The sequence below is a fragment of the Choloepus didactylus genome, chromosome 20 (genome assembly GCF_015220235.1).
Source record: "Choloepus didactylus isolate mChoDid1 chromosome 20, mChoDid1.pri, whole genome shotgun sequence".
NCBI classification, from domain to species: domain Eukaryota; kingdom Metazoa; phylum Chordata; class Mammalia; order Pilosa; family Megalonychidae; genus Choloepus; species Choloepus didactylus.
The window spans coordinates 37,985,514-38,002,618 of NC_051326.1; the positions used below are offsets into that span (position 1 = coordinate 37,985,514).

At 34.6% G+C, this 17,105-nt stretch overlaps 1 protein-coding gene across 2 annotated transcripts in view; it reads right to left on the bottom strand.

Annotated features, from left to right (window-relative positions):
• Nucleotides 1-9,315: 9,315 nt before the first annotated feature.
• AGPAT5 (1-acylglycerol-3-phosphate O-acyltransferase 5) overlaps nt 9,316-17,105 on the bottom strand; it is a 109,998-nt gene continuing 102,208 nt past the window's right edge. For both annotated transcript variants that reach the window (XM_037813214.1, XM_037813213.1), the window contains 2 exons: nt 13,978-14,101; nt 9,316-11,877 (listed from right to left, as the gene is read on the bottom strand). In XM_037813214.1, the coding sequence (XP_037669142.1) occupies nt 11,652-11,877; nt 13,978-14,101 (350 nt within the window). In that variant the 3' untranslated portion in view covers nt 9,316-11,651. The remainder of the gene's footprint in view (nt 11,878-13,977; nt 14,102-17,105) is intronic.

Genomic DNA, 17,105 nt, shown 5'->3' on the forward strand with positions numbered 1-17,105 from the left:
ACGGCAAAGACTGTCAAACAAGATGACATTTTTATGGTGCACGCCACAATGACTGAGGTAGAGATGCATTTAAATTAACTCCAGGTAACCTTCAGGTTGGGAAGGGGAAGAGAAGATAGTGGTAATGTTTCTTTTCTACTCCAAGAGTATGCTGAGTATCCTGTGCCTTTGAGAGCAATCTGGGGGTTCAAGGATCTGAGATTTTCAATCTGGATGAATGTAATTTCTCACTAGAGATTTTTGTATCCCCCTTTATAAAACACTCTTTTTTTTTTGCCATTAAGCAGCCACCAAGTGGTGGTAAATAATCATGGCAATGGGGCTCCAATACAAAGGCCCTGAAAGATTCAGATGGGGTTTTCTGTTCACTTTCCTTTTTATATGCTTAACAAGGACTTCTCCATCTTTCCTCCCAATGTCTATTAGCACAGATGAATCAGCACTGCTAACCAAATGGCACACTGAGATAGGCTTTAAAGTGTAAAAATCAAAGGTATTCTTTTAATATTATCTATTACCCGGGCCTTTTCTTCTTTTACATATTTATGGTTTCAATATAAAATACTAGTGGCTTTTTTTACCTTATAAATTTCAAGGCTACACTTGGAATTTAAGTCTCTGGAGCTACTTTTCATCGGATTTAACCTTAAGGATTAGGGACAATAATAATATAAAGATTAAACGCATGGGCTTTGGAGTCAGAATTGAAAGTTCACTTGTCATTTTTGCTGCTTACCAGCTGTGTGATCTTGAGCAAATTACTTAGCCTCTCCGAGCCTCTGGTTCCTCATCTGCTCAGTGGGAATAACAGTAGCTCTGACATAAAGCATGTGTGAGGCTTAAAGGGGATGATATGGGTAGGGTGTCTAGCACATCCACCGGGATCATGAGCACTACTTTGAGCTATCGTTTCTCAGTCTCACCCTCTCACCTGGTACAGAACCACTGGAGATAAAGATCCCTGCTTGTAACATGCCAGTCTCCCCAAACCACTACCCCATGAGACCACAGAAGTGAAATTAAGAATATAAAGCTCTGTAGAAAACAACTACTTTCTCCCTGAATTTGGAGGAGGTAACTTTCTCCATTAATCTTTTTAACTTCCCCTACATCAGTCATGGGCTTCCCTAACAAAACCAAGAATCATCATCTCCTTCAGCAGTTTGAGTTTACAGATTCCTTACATGAAAGAGACTGGGGTGGTTAAACAGATTGTAAGATTTTTATTTTGAAGAAGGGAAAGAATACCTGTTGAGTACTTACTATGTGCCAGGCAATTATATGAAACACTTTTACCTACATTTTCTCATTAATCCTCACAATCATACCTTGCAGGCAAGTATGTGTTGCTAATTTACTGTCATTGATTTGTAATAATAGCTACCGTTTATTTTGTGCCTGCCATCTGCCCAGTATGTCATATAACTTAATTCCCATAATCCTCCACAAGTGGTTTCCCTTATTTTCAAATGAGTAAAGAGGCTCACATAAATTACATGAGTAACCTCCAGTAGCAAAGATAAAATGCTGAATTTTTAGATCATCCATTTTTCAGCCTGTTGGGCAGAGCTGCTATCTATGAAAATATGGATAAAAGGCACTGGGGCGACTTTCCCTAATGACAAATGGGAAAACCGAGCCTTCACGTTGCCTCACTGGAAAGGCTCTCTGTCTTCACCACTTAATTCCTCCCTTCTCTCTCCCTTGTTTCTCCCACCCAGACATGTTCACCACCGGGGCCACAGGGTATATTGGGAAAGCCTCGCCGCCCAGCAATAGTGGAGGTGTTTTTCTGTCCCCATGCCTCTACAGATGTGTTTCATCCTGTGCAGCATGAGACCAAATAGTGGGCATTTCTTAGATGCTTTAGGATGAGGAGATTCTAAAATGGTAATGTTCATTGTGGGACTTTCAGGGACTCGTGTCTACTCCCCAAAGCTGTTGTGTGAACTAAAGTAGAATGCATGTAAAACACTGCCCATTATTTACTAGACAGTAAGTACTCAATAAATGATGTAGTTATTATTGTCAGTGGAGTTTTTATTTAAATATGTGTATGGTGGTTGCTTTGAGAATTTTGTCAGCTGTAAGACACTTTATATTACTTATTAAACACGGTTACATAAAGATCCACCACTGCCCTAGTCTAGGAGACAGATAACATGGCACACGCATATAAGTGTATTACGTTTTAATAAGTGAAGATTGTTATAAGGTGTTGTGAGATGGTAACTAAGCATGTGTGGAAATCAAGGATTACAAGGGATATGCCAGTCGCATCAAAGTCAGCTGCCTCCAAATTAACTGTGAGGCTTCAAGGAGCAGAGGTTGGTGAGACTTCATCGTGCCATTGAAAATATGGAGTAGGAGGTACATTGAAAATAAAGCATGCAGATCTCTTCATAGAGGCTGCCTGGATCCTGGATTCAACCAAGGATGTGAACAGAGGCAATTCAGCATTGTCTTTGAGAACTCTTTATCCCCACTGGCAAATTGTCTATATGAAAGAAATACTCCTTAGAAAGTCGGATCAGTATTTGGTTATTACAGCTCAACCTGGCAGAACACCAGGTTCTCTGTCTCTACCACTTACCATCTCTACACGAGATCTTGATAAATTCTCAGTATTTGCTTCTCCTGTTGTCATCGTTGTATCAGCATCTACAACGTGAGCCAAACGTTGTGCTAAATTCCCTCTCTAAAGTTTCTTCCAACTTTAACCTTTCCCAATTTGTATCTTAAACGTGAAATTCATCTTAAATGTGACTACCATTCTCAACCTAAAGTACTAAAATTATTTACTAGCTTACAAGAGCATTCTTTTAACAACTCAGTAGAACTTATCTTATTTCCTATGCACTTCTTGGAATTATTAACTTTGTGTTTGTTTTTTAAGTCTCATTCTTTTGCTGTCACCATTCTTCACGTGTCTTCTAAAGCCACTATAAACGCACTGTCAACACAATTCATCCCAGATAATTTCCTTTGGGAAAAATGAAAGGAGCAGACAGAAGTAATAAAATTTTAGTTCTTCGTTATAAGCAGATATAACAGCAATATTTCCAGTAATTACTATTTGGAATCACAGGTTCATGTAACACTATCTGACTGCATTCAGAGGGAAATTTATGGGAAGAATTTTCAATTACTCACATACTACAAGATTGTGTTGGAGGTACATTTATACTTGGACTAGTAATCAAGGTAAAGTGGTGACATATTTAACTAGCGATTGTGATAAGGTATGGAATCACCATTGGATAGTATTTCTAAGCAAAATAATTGTATACCTAGCTGATGTAACATATTTTGACTTAGAAAATATGTAAAGATACAAAAAAACAAAGAATAGTATGATATATGTAAACCCAATCCAGAATGACTCTATTTCAATGTTGACATACCTGCTTCAGATTTTGTTTCTTGGTTGTGCTTGATTGTCTTGAACACCAACAATCCCTGGCTGATTCTTCCAAATCGCAATTTCCATATCATGTATTAAATGTTTATTGATATGTCATTTACTTTTTAAATAATTTGTTAACTTGAGACTACTGCTCTAAAAAATCCTCAATAGATGTAACTATGATTAAGTAACTATAAAAATGTCTAGTCTCAAATTCAGTTTTGGTAGTCTCAGGATACAAATGTTGGGGCAAAAATTCTGCCCCTTAAGTCACCTTTATATAGACCAGTTCTGTCCAATAGAAATATAATGCCAGACACATAAGCAATTTTAAATTTTCAAGTAGCCACATTTTAAAAAGTGAAACAGGTGAAGTTTTAACATATTTTATTTAGTACAATATATCCAGAATATTATAGTGCAATATATAGTCAACATGAAAACTAGTAAACTCTTTCATTCTTTTTCTGTGCTCATTCTTCAAAGTCTGTATTTTACAGCACATCTCAATTTGGGCTAGTCACATTGCAAGGGCTCTACAGTCATGTGTAACTAGTGGCTACCATATTCGAGAGTACAAGTGTAGAGAGGGTAGGGGTATGACTTACAAGTTCTTAGAGAGACTTGAAAAGTTACTACACTAGCCCAAGAACTCAGTGGTCAGGGACTATCCAAGGGGCATGGTGGGGGTGGAGAAGAGACAGGAGCACACAGATGAAGGCAGCATACATTGCCTGGGATCCATGTGCTTGGGGAGATGGGAAGAAGATACAGTTTAAAATGATCTCATGTATTAGTATCAGGCCTAGTGTTTGGAAGAATGCCTTGGAAATCCAGAAGGAATGTAGGAATTACTGATTGTGAGAGAGGGGAAGGTCCTTAGCAACTGTATGACTCAGCCCACTTTCCGTCACTTAAGATGCTGAGCTCCAGAAAGGAATGACCCACCATCACATATTTGGAACCTGGCCACAATTCCAGGTCTCTTAACTTCAGATCAATATTTCTGTATACTGCACTACCTTGAAGCTTTTAAGCGCTTCCCACAGTTTAATGTTAGAGTGGAGTTAGCAGTAAGAGTAAGAAATATCAGGCAATAAAGTGATGCAATACAGAAAGTTAGAAAACAACCAGACAACCAGACAGGAGTGGGAGCAGACATAAGAGCAGGTTAATGAGAACAACAGAGTCAGGAATGATCAGATTCAAAGACACTTGGAGGGATTCTTTGTATTGGATTTATTTCTGATCTAAAACTCTTTATCTCAACTTCTAGAAACAGAGGGAAGGAAGGAGATACAGAGACAAAAGGAATAATGATATTAGCACACAAGCAAAGAGGGATCCATTGCTTGGAAGTGATGTTTTTTATATAGTTTATTTCATTTCACAATGACTAATTTCTATTCATCACATGTCAAATTAGAGCAACATACCAAAAACCTGAAACAAAAATGGTATTTGTTCTAGTATAAGGCAGAACCCACTTACAGCACTATATACAGGCAAAGTACTTGAGATGGTTTACAAAAAAAGGCACAAGTATAATAGAATTTTAGACAGTCTACTATCCAATTTAAAACTGAACTTCCTAGGAGTTGTCATCCTCACAGCATAGAACTGCCATAGTAGCAGTCATAACAGCTAACATTTGAGTGGTAAGAATGTGACAGGCACTAATCCAAGTGCTTTATACAGATTATTTCATTTTATCCTCACAACAATCATGAGGTAGGCACTCGTATTATTAATTCCACTTTATAGTAAAGGAAACCAAGGCACAGAGATTAAGGAACTTGATCAAGCTCACTCAACTGGTTAGTGGCAGGATTGGGATTCCTACCTGGGGAGCCTGGCTCCAGAATCCATGCTCCCCTACCATACCTTTCCAAGTCTCCTTCACAAACTAGAAACATTAAAAGATAGAATGAATTATAGAGAACCTTCTTCTAGTCGCCTGAACTACAGAAAAATCAAGATCTTGAGACACAGAAGTACATAACTGATAGTGTCCCGACAACATGACCCTAAAGAGTAGTGCCCTATTGTGCCAAGATTCTCAAGCCCACTTAACCTGGAACAGCAGGTTTCCTTTCTGGATTCATGTAATAGTCACCTAACGTTAAAGAGCAAGCTAACAATGGATTGTGTTAGAAACAGTTTTTGCTCACATAGATCCCTGGAGCATCATGTTTATAGTCTGCCAAAATCTCAATGAGGGGAGTGGCACAGGTGACAAAGTTCAATTTAAGTAGAAAAGTGGTAGAGGCCTTTCATGCCTTATTTTGTCTTTTGTTTTGCTGGATTTCTCCTCAAGTTTCCCTTACATGGTAAGTAGGAACCCAAGGAAATAATTGTGTTAGTCAACCCCCAGCACAACACTTAACACAAAGCAGATACTTAGTGTCTGTGAAATGAATATACGACTCTGGCTACAGATTTAGAGCCCATGGGAACCATAACTTAAGCCATAACCCCAAAAATCTCTAAAAGGGACACTACCTGTACTGCTAGCATTTTCTACCAGGTTAAATTTAAACTACTATAATTCTATACTGAAATTTATTCAGAGTAAAATCAAATCAACCAACCAAGAAAATAACAAAATCCGACAGGTATTTTAGAGGTTCCCTTCATGACTAAGTGACACATGTTCCCGTCTCCTTCTCCCAGTTCCTAACAATGGCTTGGCACATAAATTCTCCCTTCGTTCTAATTCTCTTCAATTGATATTTAGTTTCAAAATGCTTTTTAAGAATTCATATATAACTGTTTAACCACCTTCTAAATTAAGTCCTTTCCTCATCTTCATTTCCATTCTACAAACAAGAAATGATTTCCCATAGTAGTTAATGGTATTTTCCGCTACAGCCAGTGAGAAAACATGGGGACGGGAGTAGCGGGTGGGAAGAACACAACTTCCTCTGCTGTCTTCCCTGCAATAAACTGAGCACACACTACAAACGGCAGGCGAAGGTGAGAGAAAAGAGTGAAGATGGTCATGGGCAAATGAAAACTGGTTAACTGTCCATAAAACTATCAAGAAAGCGACCCGTATAACCAGACAGAAAGCAGCCCAAGCACAATATAAATATGACCCCGAATTGACCGGGAAAATGTTTAATAATAAATATTCTTAAAAATCACTTGGTGAGTTCCAGAATGATTCATCAAATAATGGACAATTACATATAATTCACATATTTTAGAAACCAAGTTGACATGATTTAGAAAGAACTATAATCTCTAACATGTTGAAATTTATAGAAGAATGAATTTTTACATCTCATTTGACTCTCACTAAACTCTATGAAGTAAATAAGTATTCTCCCTATTTTATAGATAAATGAAGGACCAAACAGTTAAGGTAATTTGCTTAAGTTATATACATGTAGTGAAACAGCACAGACTTGACTGTTTTATACTTTGGGATAATTTCAAACATTAATTTACTATATGCCACCATAAGGAAAGACCTTTGAATGTGCAATTACACCTCCTTACCTTTCACCTAAGTGACAAGACTTTGTGCTACCAAAGTCTTCCTCAGCTCTGAGGATTAACATATGTCAGTTTGGAGAGGCCATGAAATTTTCCTATAAAATATGGAGGAGAATCTTTCCTTTTGTAATTTCTATATTGCTTGATCTAGTTTTAATGAAAATCTATAATTTTTAAGAAACTATGACTATAGTTATGATCATCCACTTTTAAAGGCACTTAAATAGTTTAAAATATTTTAATACATCCTATTAAACAGAAAATAATGTAAGCAATTTCCCTTCTAGAAGCATCAGTTGTGTGGTTTTGTGTATTTTAGTCATACTCTCTGAGTCTCAGTTTCCTCATATGTAAAAACAGAATCAGGAGGGGACATATAACAAGACTTACTTAGCATCTGATGTTTTCCATGCACTAGTGCTCTACATATACTAACTCAGTTCTCAACAATGCTTTGAGATAAACATGACTATTATCTCTGTTTTATAGATGAGAAAACTGGGGCACAGAAAGCTTACATAATTTGCCAAGGTCAGCTAGCAAGTGGTAGAACCAGGATTCAAAACCTGGCAGTCATTATTCTCAATGGTAAGCTATACTGCTGCCTGGATTTATTATGAAGATTAAATGGAATGATGCACATAGGATGCTTAGCACAGTGCCTGGCATATAGTGAATGTTCAATAAATCTTATTTGGTATCAAAACAAAATGAACTTTAAAATAATACAGAGTATTTTGTAGCTATATTTGAAAAAACATACATGTATTTTTATCACAATATATACAAAATAACTTTTTATCACCAAATAGATTTTTCTATCTTTGAAGTAACTACCTTCTAGGATATGTATTTTCCATTTTTCCTTTTTTGCTAAATTAATGAAGCATCTATATACCCAGGAATATAAATTAGAATTTATCTGAAAATACTACAAGGAAATGGTTGTTAGTCAAATATTCTCTCCTGCTGGACAGAGAGAGAATATCAGTAGCATCTTCATTTTTTTTAGCTATGAAGACTTTTTCTTACATTTCACATTTAAATAATGCACTACTAATAATTCAGATGGAGCAACTGACCTGTATCACCATCAATAAACATTTATTAAGAGTCTATACCCCACAGGTCAGATTTTCTTCAATATATTAGAAGTAATTGAGCTTTCTGTTTGGACTGACTTTCTGAGAAGTAACTTGTGTTTTTCTGCCCAGTATAATAAGCAGGTATTTGTCTCTCTGACCTCGTGTAAATCTACAAGAATTATTCCCAAAATGTCGAAAGTAATGGATTCATTTTATCATACACAAGTTGGAAAAGATGTCAAATGAAAATGTGAGGGCAAAGTCTTCTAGGACATAATTACCCTAAACTGAAATAAACTGGTGATTTTTTTTTTAAATACCTGAAATACCTAAAATACCTGAATAAAAAGTATTAAACTCAGCCAATTACATGGGTATTTTACCTATATAATGAATGTTTCCGACCAAAGTACTGATTTTCATTCTAATGCCTGGATGTTATGTTAAGTTAGTTTGTATATAAAACCAATTAAACTAAATAGTAACACAATATTCCAAAGTAGCCCATATTATGAATGCATGCTATTCATAATAAAAACTGGCCCAAACAAACAAAAATCCTACTTATAAATAAAGATGTATCATTTACTACAAGGTGATACGTGGAATATATTAATAATGCCAAGCAAATCATTTTTTTCAATCTAATAATTCAAGAACAACTATTATAAGGTTAAGTTTTATTTTTACTATATACTTGCAATTGAACACAAGACACTACTTTCTCCATCTTCTCAAATGTGAGAATATGGATATATATTTGGCAGTTACTTTGTTTTTATACTTGATGGGCAAATTATATATATATATATATAGTTATTTTTTAATGGTTAATTTAGATCAATTGACAAAGAACTATAAAGAAAACGTAATTATAAACCATGTAATATTACACAGAAAAATAAAGCTTATGTAATTTGAATATAAAGAAAAATTGGTACCACTCTACATGAAAAAATCACATGGAAATGAAACATATGAAAGAAATCATGAGTATGTATAATGTAAGGATTAGTCAGATTGACACTTTAACTCATCCAACAGCTAATTTTAGGTATTTGACATATTTCACTACAGCTATCCTAATAATTATAGAATTGCCAACCAATTAAGACTTGCCATGCATCTTATAAATTATGTAGATGACTTTATATGGCCAAACTAATATACTGCTTCAAAATTTTGAGTATATTAATGTGTTTAAAAAAAAAAAAAAGCTTGCTCAATACCTAAGAAATAGGTACCTAAGAAAAAACATTTTGGTCTTATAAATTAAGAATGTTGGTGAATTTTTGGTTCACAAAATGTTAAATAGCACAGACATAAGAGACAGTGAGATATTTTATTTTTTTAAACTTTTATCCAAACATACCTTTTCTAAAAAATAAAAAATAAAACAAATAAAAGCATGCACATTGATGGCATTGTTATAAAGAAAAACTAAGTAACAACTAAGCTGCAAATAAACAACAATAATACAAACAAAAGCTTAATTGATACTGTGTGGAAATGATTTACAGATAGGCATAGAAATTTAGAAAATAATAATTCAAATCAAAATCAATGCATGTTAATGAAAAGCTTCTAATTTTCCAAAGATCCTGATACAATTTTTAAAATAAATCAACAAATATTGTATAGACCTTTTGTGAGAAGAATACTAGTACAGTGAGAAGAAACACAATGTTCAAGGTGATCTTAACGCAGGTCACTGCCTTCTTAAAATCACTTATAATCCACATAATTGCAATGGCATTGCTTGTTAAAACTTAAAGTGAGAACAAACCCATGATGTTCAAAATAAGTTCTAACTTCAGGACTGTTAAAAATTATATTAACAAAGACATGAGATATATCTTATCTTAATTTCACTTTACAGGTAAGAAGAAATTACAATTCAGCATGAGAGCACTTTCCAAAAGTTTTACTCGCGACCCTACTCATAATTAAACCAATTGTAACCTGTGGGAGTGTGTACACATGAATGTGTGTACACACATATGTATGATATGTGCATATTAATTCACACACATAACTCTTCAAAGGTGCTGCTTGAAAGGCTTACCCTCTGGTTTTGGAGAAGCAGTATAATAAAACCAGACAAAAGTTCCCTTTATTTTTTTTACTTTATCATGATTCACTTGGTGTATTTCATCTGTCACTAATATAACAATTTCACAACAAATATCCATAAGCAATAAGCAGAAACGTTACCTTAAAGGACTGGTAGACAAGTTTAAATTATAAAATAAAATAAGAGCAGATCACATGTTTAAAAAAAAAAAAAAAGCTTTTCTTCCATGGGATATATCATTCCTTGTCAGAAAATCGTATAATTTGGTTCTTGGAATACAGCTCTCATCTTGAGGTGATGCATGGTAATCATGTAGCCTCACTGAAACTAATGAGTAAAGAACAAATTCACTGAGTCCTGATGAATTAAATCTGTATCTCACTGACTTGAGGATGGTGAATTTCTTGAAACAAGACAAATGCAAATGCCTTTGCAGGAGATGGTGAAACTTGAAGAGCTTAAAGAGTTCGACTTTGTAACAGGACAAATACTGGTTGGCTATGTATTTCTTCATTGCAAGTCTACTGTGAAAGCCATCGAGCAGCACCACTTAATGTAAGCCAAATGAAAAGGACTAGAATACAGTGGAATTTTTCATGATAACATACAAAATAATTTTGGATTAAATATTTTGCTAAATCAGAGTAACAGGCAAAAGGCACATGCTAGTAAATCTAGTCCGAACATTTGAAGGCTCCTGTTACCTCAAATGTCTCTAGACTCAGGGTCCAACAAAGTCCACACTGATTGTTTTGATATAAAAAATAATAGGAAACCTTAATCTTCTCAAGTACTTATGGCACAGATGTTGCAAAGTACTATCAGCTTAGCCAAAATCTTCAAAATGCCAGGCAATTTAAAGTTCTGCTGTAACAAATCAGAGTCACAACTTTAACTAAAACTTAATTCTCGTATTTTATACATTCTTTTGTGTAGAGTACAGGGTGTGCAAATTAAGCTGTTTCAATAAATACTAGAAATGTTCATTGTCTAGCAAATATAAAGTGAAATCAGGTAATAACGCAACACAATAAAAACATACGCTAAACAATTTCTTCTCCGTGAATATTATTTGCCCCTTTCCTTGAATAGTTTGATACTTAAATACAATTTCTTTGATTGACTTGGAGAAAATAAGCAAAAAGCAAAATATTACACAGTTGCAAGATACTAACTGCTTTAGTATAAGAGTTTGGGACCAGTCAAGTTGTAAAATAACAAATATAGTGAAATATACTGCAAATTAATGTTCATAAATACAGCTACTAAATTATATAACAATAACAAATTACACAGTCCTAATAATCTTCTGCAGTTGACATTAGTTCATGGGAAATGCAAAATATAGCATTAACTCCAATTAGCTTTTACCTTTCCAGCAATTTCAGTTATAAAACTTGTAAAACCATATGCTTGTCAAAAACCCACTGCATATAGGCTTTAGTCACAAATTCTATTTTATCCAAAGTTCAATCAACAAGGCTTTATTTACACGTCTTAGTAAACCCAGTAACAATCCGAAGTATATGCAGCCACCAATAATAGACAATGTAGCACATTCCATTGTCCAGAGAAGGCTACTTGTTTATGCTTTAATACTAACCCATAAGCAGCCAATTAAGGTTCCATATATCCATGTTTTTACATATAGTTTCCTTCCAGCCTCTGTCATAAGCATACTAGCAGTCAAGCCACTTAAGATCAATAATGATGGTAACGTCTTCTTGACACTTAATTTGGAATTAACACTTTTCCCAGGAAATTTGTTTCTTCTTTCTGGGTCCAGTGAATCATAGAATTCTATAAGCAATCTACGACCAAAATAAAAATAAATAAAATTTAAAGTTTCAGTTTTAGTCATTTCAGTATTTCAATTCAACAAATATTTACTGAGTGCCTATTATATGCTGGGGAAGTTATAGGTCCTTCAAAAATAAGGATGAATAAGGAAACATCCAGAGACTTGGTTTAATAGGAGTCTAGACCTTTAAAATACCTTTAATATGCTGTATAATTAGCATAGATGAATTGTATTATAATAATATTTAAAAACTGATGATTTTAAGTTATTCTATGGCGAAGTTTTTGTTTCTAAACTTTAGGTCTATAAAATTTTGCAGTGATCTGACACACATGGATAATTACCCATTTTAGCTTCTCTTCCACCTTCCCCAATCCTTACTCCTCCCACCTACAGCTTCCATTCTATTCAAAGTCAAAGAAAAGATTAGTGGCTCTTATTGTACAGATGGAGTTTCTCCACAAAGCCCTTATTTGCAAGGAATTATAAAAGCAGGTAAAAGAAAAAGGCATAATTAACTTATTTTCCCAGTCTATTAAAAAACTATAACAGAACATACTCAGAATAAAAATCTCAAATGCCAACGTACAGAAACAGAAAGTCCTTCTGTTGCCTCATAAATCATATTCCCTAGAGAAAACCACTGTTTTAAAATGTCCAGATTCATCCTAAACATATACATGTAGCATAAAATAAATTAGATATTAAACATAAGGTACAGTCTTTTTTTCTGAGAACAGATTTTTATGTCAATACACATAGATATTAGTTTAAAAATTTCTTCTGTGACCAAAGGGCCATAAAATGGCTGGTTTAATAAACTATGCTATGTACAACTGAGCCAATGAAATAAAGAAATTTAGCATAAAGTTTATTTCATTTTCAACCCATTAGATTTTCACTAATTTTCACTTGTTAAAGTTAATCTGGAAGGGTTAATAAAGAAATATTTTCTATGATAAAACAAAGAAAGGAAAACAATGGCAGTCTCTTTAGAAGAATCATATTAGGAGAACAAAACACTTGGGTATATTTTCTGAATATAAATAAAACTTTGGAATTATTATTTTTTTTGTCTTTCAAAAAACCCCATAATTTTCAATGTGGTCTTAGTGAATGGTACATCCTATAACTAATGGATCCATTTCTTCAAAGAGGATAAAAATTATAGATGCTTCAAACATATCTTTCAAAAAGTAGCATATGCATCAGAAAGGATAAAACTTCCAGAGACAGCAAAACAAAAAGTAAATGAACAGTATACTTTCAAGTTTTCACATCCAAGAAAACATTTTCTTGTAACAAAAAGCAATTTCTAAATATCATTTCTAGACCTTAGACCCACTTTTTATTTTCCTAAAAAGAAAATTCTAAAATTTCTAATTTTACTTGGATTAAATCAAAGTAATATTAATTTACCCCATCGATGTCATTTTCTGCTTTAAGAGTGTCTCCTTAGTAAGTTGCATATCATACTCAGTTTGACCCCTTTAGACTATGCCTCATGTAAAAGGCATCTGAATATGCCCATAATTTACTTATGGGTAACTTTCAGCAAGGTTCAATACCATTGTTTGCTCCAAAGTGATACTACTAACATGGACAAATATAAGGTCAATCCCCAAAACCAGTTAAGCCCCAAAAATCTAACAGACAAAAAAAGTCATTTTGGCAGTAAAAATTTCAATTGTCCTGTCCTCTCCCAACAAACATACCTGCATCATCTGAATGCACATCATCCACAAACCTCTATTCCTTGAATCCTGCCTTTCCACTCACTGTTGACCTGACAGCTGGTGCCCCAATAATTACACCACTTAATCTGACCTGGAAGCCACAGTTTGGGCATCTTTTTTTTAGTTTTTTAATCTTTTCACATAATAAAGTCTAGGAAACACTGTAAATGAAAATAGGTGAGCCCACCATAACAAGATCTTTTACAGTAACTTATAAAAGTAAAGTTGAAAACATGAACAGATTACATGGAGTAAGATTTGACTTGAGCTTATTAAAAGCATTACTGAGATGATAAAAATGCTTAGTTTCAAATTCTTACTACAGTGAAATTCAGTTGAACCAAAGCTTCTAAAGTGCTAGAACTGTTACTCACTTATCTTTTATTTCAAAACGTTCATGAAGCCATCTTCTCATATATGCTGGTTCTTCTGGGACATCTTTTTTGTCTATTCGATCAATGTGAATATGAATTTTTGGACATTCTTTGCAGAGAAATTCTAACAAAGAACAAAAATATTTCATTTTTTTACTATTTTAGAACTCTTGATTAGATAATGGACTTCAAATGAAAATAAGACAAAGGAGTAAAAATTTATGAAAAAGTATAGATTCTTTCCTTAGTCAAAAAAAGTTAAAAATAAAATAAAATTATAAACTGGTGGTATGGGGTTTCAAGTTGAAGTAAAAGAATATGTTGTAATTTGCACGTTTACCACAATTACAGAAGTCATTAAGTTAAATCAATAGAAACATGTTATTTTTCATGTAATAACTTCTAATTCCACAAGCAGCACAGGAATAGGAAGCTTGGCTCTACTAGAAGTACATGCCCCTGCCTTGGGTTTTCATATGCAGAAGCTTCTTGTCTCAGATCTCAGCTCAGCCATCTTTGCAGAGGGCCTTCCTTGACTGCTAGATGGGACAGGGCTTCCTCCAAGCCTGACACGTTATCCACCTGAAATTGGTGACCATTGTCACACCAATCACCTTCATTTAGACCACAGTCTCCCATTCCCAATCATATCACTTGTCACACATTATTACTGCTGTTTTACCTACTAAGCCTGTGAGTTGCATGAGGGCAGAAATGGAGGCTGCTACGTTACTACAGTATCTCTGGATATGGCAAATAACTGGACACAGAGGCATTTTTACCTCAATTCCTAATTTCTGAATTTGACATATAACCTTGTCATACTGACTGTGACACATTCAAAACAAACTTGGGAGAGATATTTCTTCTCCTCTGGGACTTCACCATTGCTTTCTAATCACTGGTATGCCTTCTTGATTTTCTGATTCTTGACATTTTTAACATATTATAGTTGGTTTAAGACCCAAAATTCTTACTGTGGAATAAAATAGAGTTCTTAAGCATGCTACATTTGGAAAAAAGAAAAAAAAAAAGAGTGAGAGAGACAGAACTTTTTCAGCCCAAATTGCACAAGGGATGAGGCCAATATTTACTGCAAGATGACAAAAGAACTCTGAGGCTCGGAACTACCTTCTTTAGAGTTAGCACTCCAGGGAGAAATGAGAATATTAGCATATTTGATATGTTGTGCTTTTGTTTTCATTTGTCTCTAGATATTTAGCAATTTCTCCTTTAACCCACTGATTGTTTAGGAGTATGTTCTTTAACCTCCAGATATTTGTGAATGTTCTAGATCTTTGATGGTTATTGACTTCTAGTTGTATTCCATTGTGATCAGAGAATGTGCTTTGAATAATTTTAATCTTTTTAAATTTATTAAGGCTTGTTTTATGCCCCAACCTATGATCTATCCTGGAAAAAGTTCCCTGAGCACTAGAGAAGGTATATCCTGGTGACTTGGGATGTAATGCTCTATATATGTCTATTAAGTCTAATTCATTTATTGTTTAGGTTCTCAATTTTCTTACTGGTCCTCTGTCTGGTGGATCTATCATTGGGGAGAGTGGTGCATTGAAGTCTCCCACAATTACTGTGGAAACATCTATTGCTTCCTTCAGTTTTGCCAATGTTTGTCTCATGTACTTTGGAACACCCTGATTGGCTGTAAAACATGACTGTTATTTCTTCTTGTTGAATTATCCCTTTTATTATATATAGTGCCCTTTTTGTCTCTTATGACATCCTTGCATTTAAAGTATATTTTATCTGAAATTAATATTGCTACCCCTGCTTTTGGCTATAGCTTGCATGGAGTACTTTTTTCCATCCTTTCATTTCAATTTCTTTGTGTCTCTGTGCCTAAGATGAGTCTCTTGTAAACAACATATTGATAGTTCATATTTTTTAATCCATTCTGCCAATCTATATCTTTTAATTGGGAAGTTTAATCCATTCACATTCAATGTTATTTCTGTGAAGGCAGTTCTTGCATCAGCCATCTTATCCTTCAGTTTTTATTTGTCAGATGTATTTTTTCCTCTGTCTAATTCCTTTAAGGTACCCTCACTAAAACTCTTCAGTTCTGTGCTCTTCTCCAGACCTCACTCTTCCTTCTTTTTATCTCAGCTGGTAGAGCTCCCTTTAGTATTTCTTGTAGGGCAGGTCTCGTTATCAAATTCTCGTAGCGTTTGCTTGCCTGTGAAAATTTTAAGCTCTCCCTCAATTTTGAAGGAGAGCTTTGCTGGATAAAGAATTCTTGGCTGGCAATTTTTCTCTTTCAGAAATTTAAATATGTCATACCACTGCCTTCTCGCCTCCAGGGTGGCCGCTGAGTAGACATTACTTAGTCTTATGTTGCTTCCTTTCTCTCCTGCTGCTTTCAGAACTTGCTCCTTCACTTCAGCATTTGACAATCTGATCAGAATATGTCTTGGAAGGGGCTTATTTGGATTTATTCTATTTGGAGTTTGTTGGGCATCTATGATTTGTATATTTATGTTGTTCAGAAGGGTTGGGAAGTTTTCTCCAGCAATGTCTTTGAATGCTCTTCCTAGTCCTTTACTCTTCTCTTCCCCTTCTGGAATGCTGATGATTCTCATATTTGTGCACTTCATGTTGTCCATCATTTCCCTGAGATCTACTTCAAATTTTTCGATTTTTGTCACCATTCGTTCTTTTGTGCTTTCACTTTCCATCACGCTATCTTTGAGCTCACTAATTCTTCCCTTACCTCTTCAGATGTGGTCTTGCGTGTCTCAAGAATCTTTTTAATTTGATCAACAGAATCTTTTATTTCCACAAGATCCACTATTTTCTTATTTACTCTTGCAAATTCTTCATTTTGCTCTTCTAGGGTCTTCTTTATATCCTTTATATCCTGAACCATGATATTGATGTTTGTGGGTACTTCTTTGATTAACTGCTCCAAATTCTGTGTCTCCTCTGGCTTTTTAATTTGGTGTTTGGATTATCCATATCTTCTGGTTTCTTCATAAGTTTTATAATTCTGTGTTGTTTTTGGCCTCTTGGCATTAGCTTATCTTGATAGGGTTCTTTTAGGATATGCAGACTTATCTGAACACTTATCCATAATTTGACCGAGCTACAGCTTGGTGGAGTGCACTTTC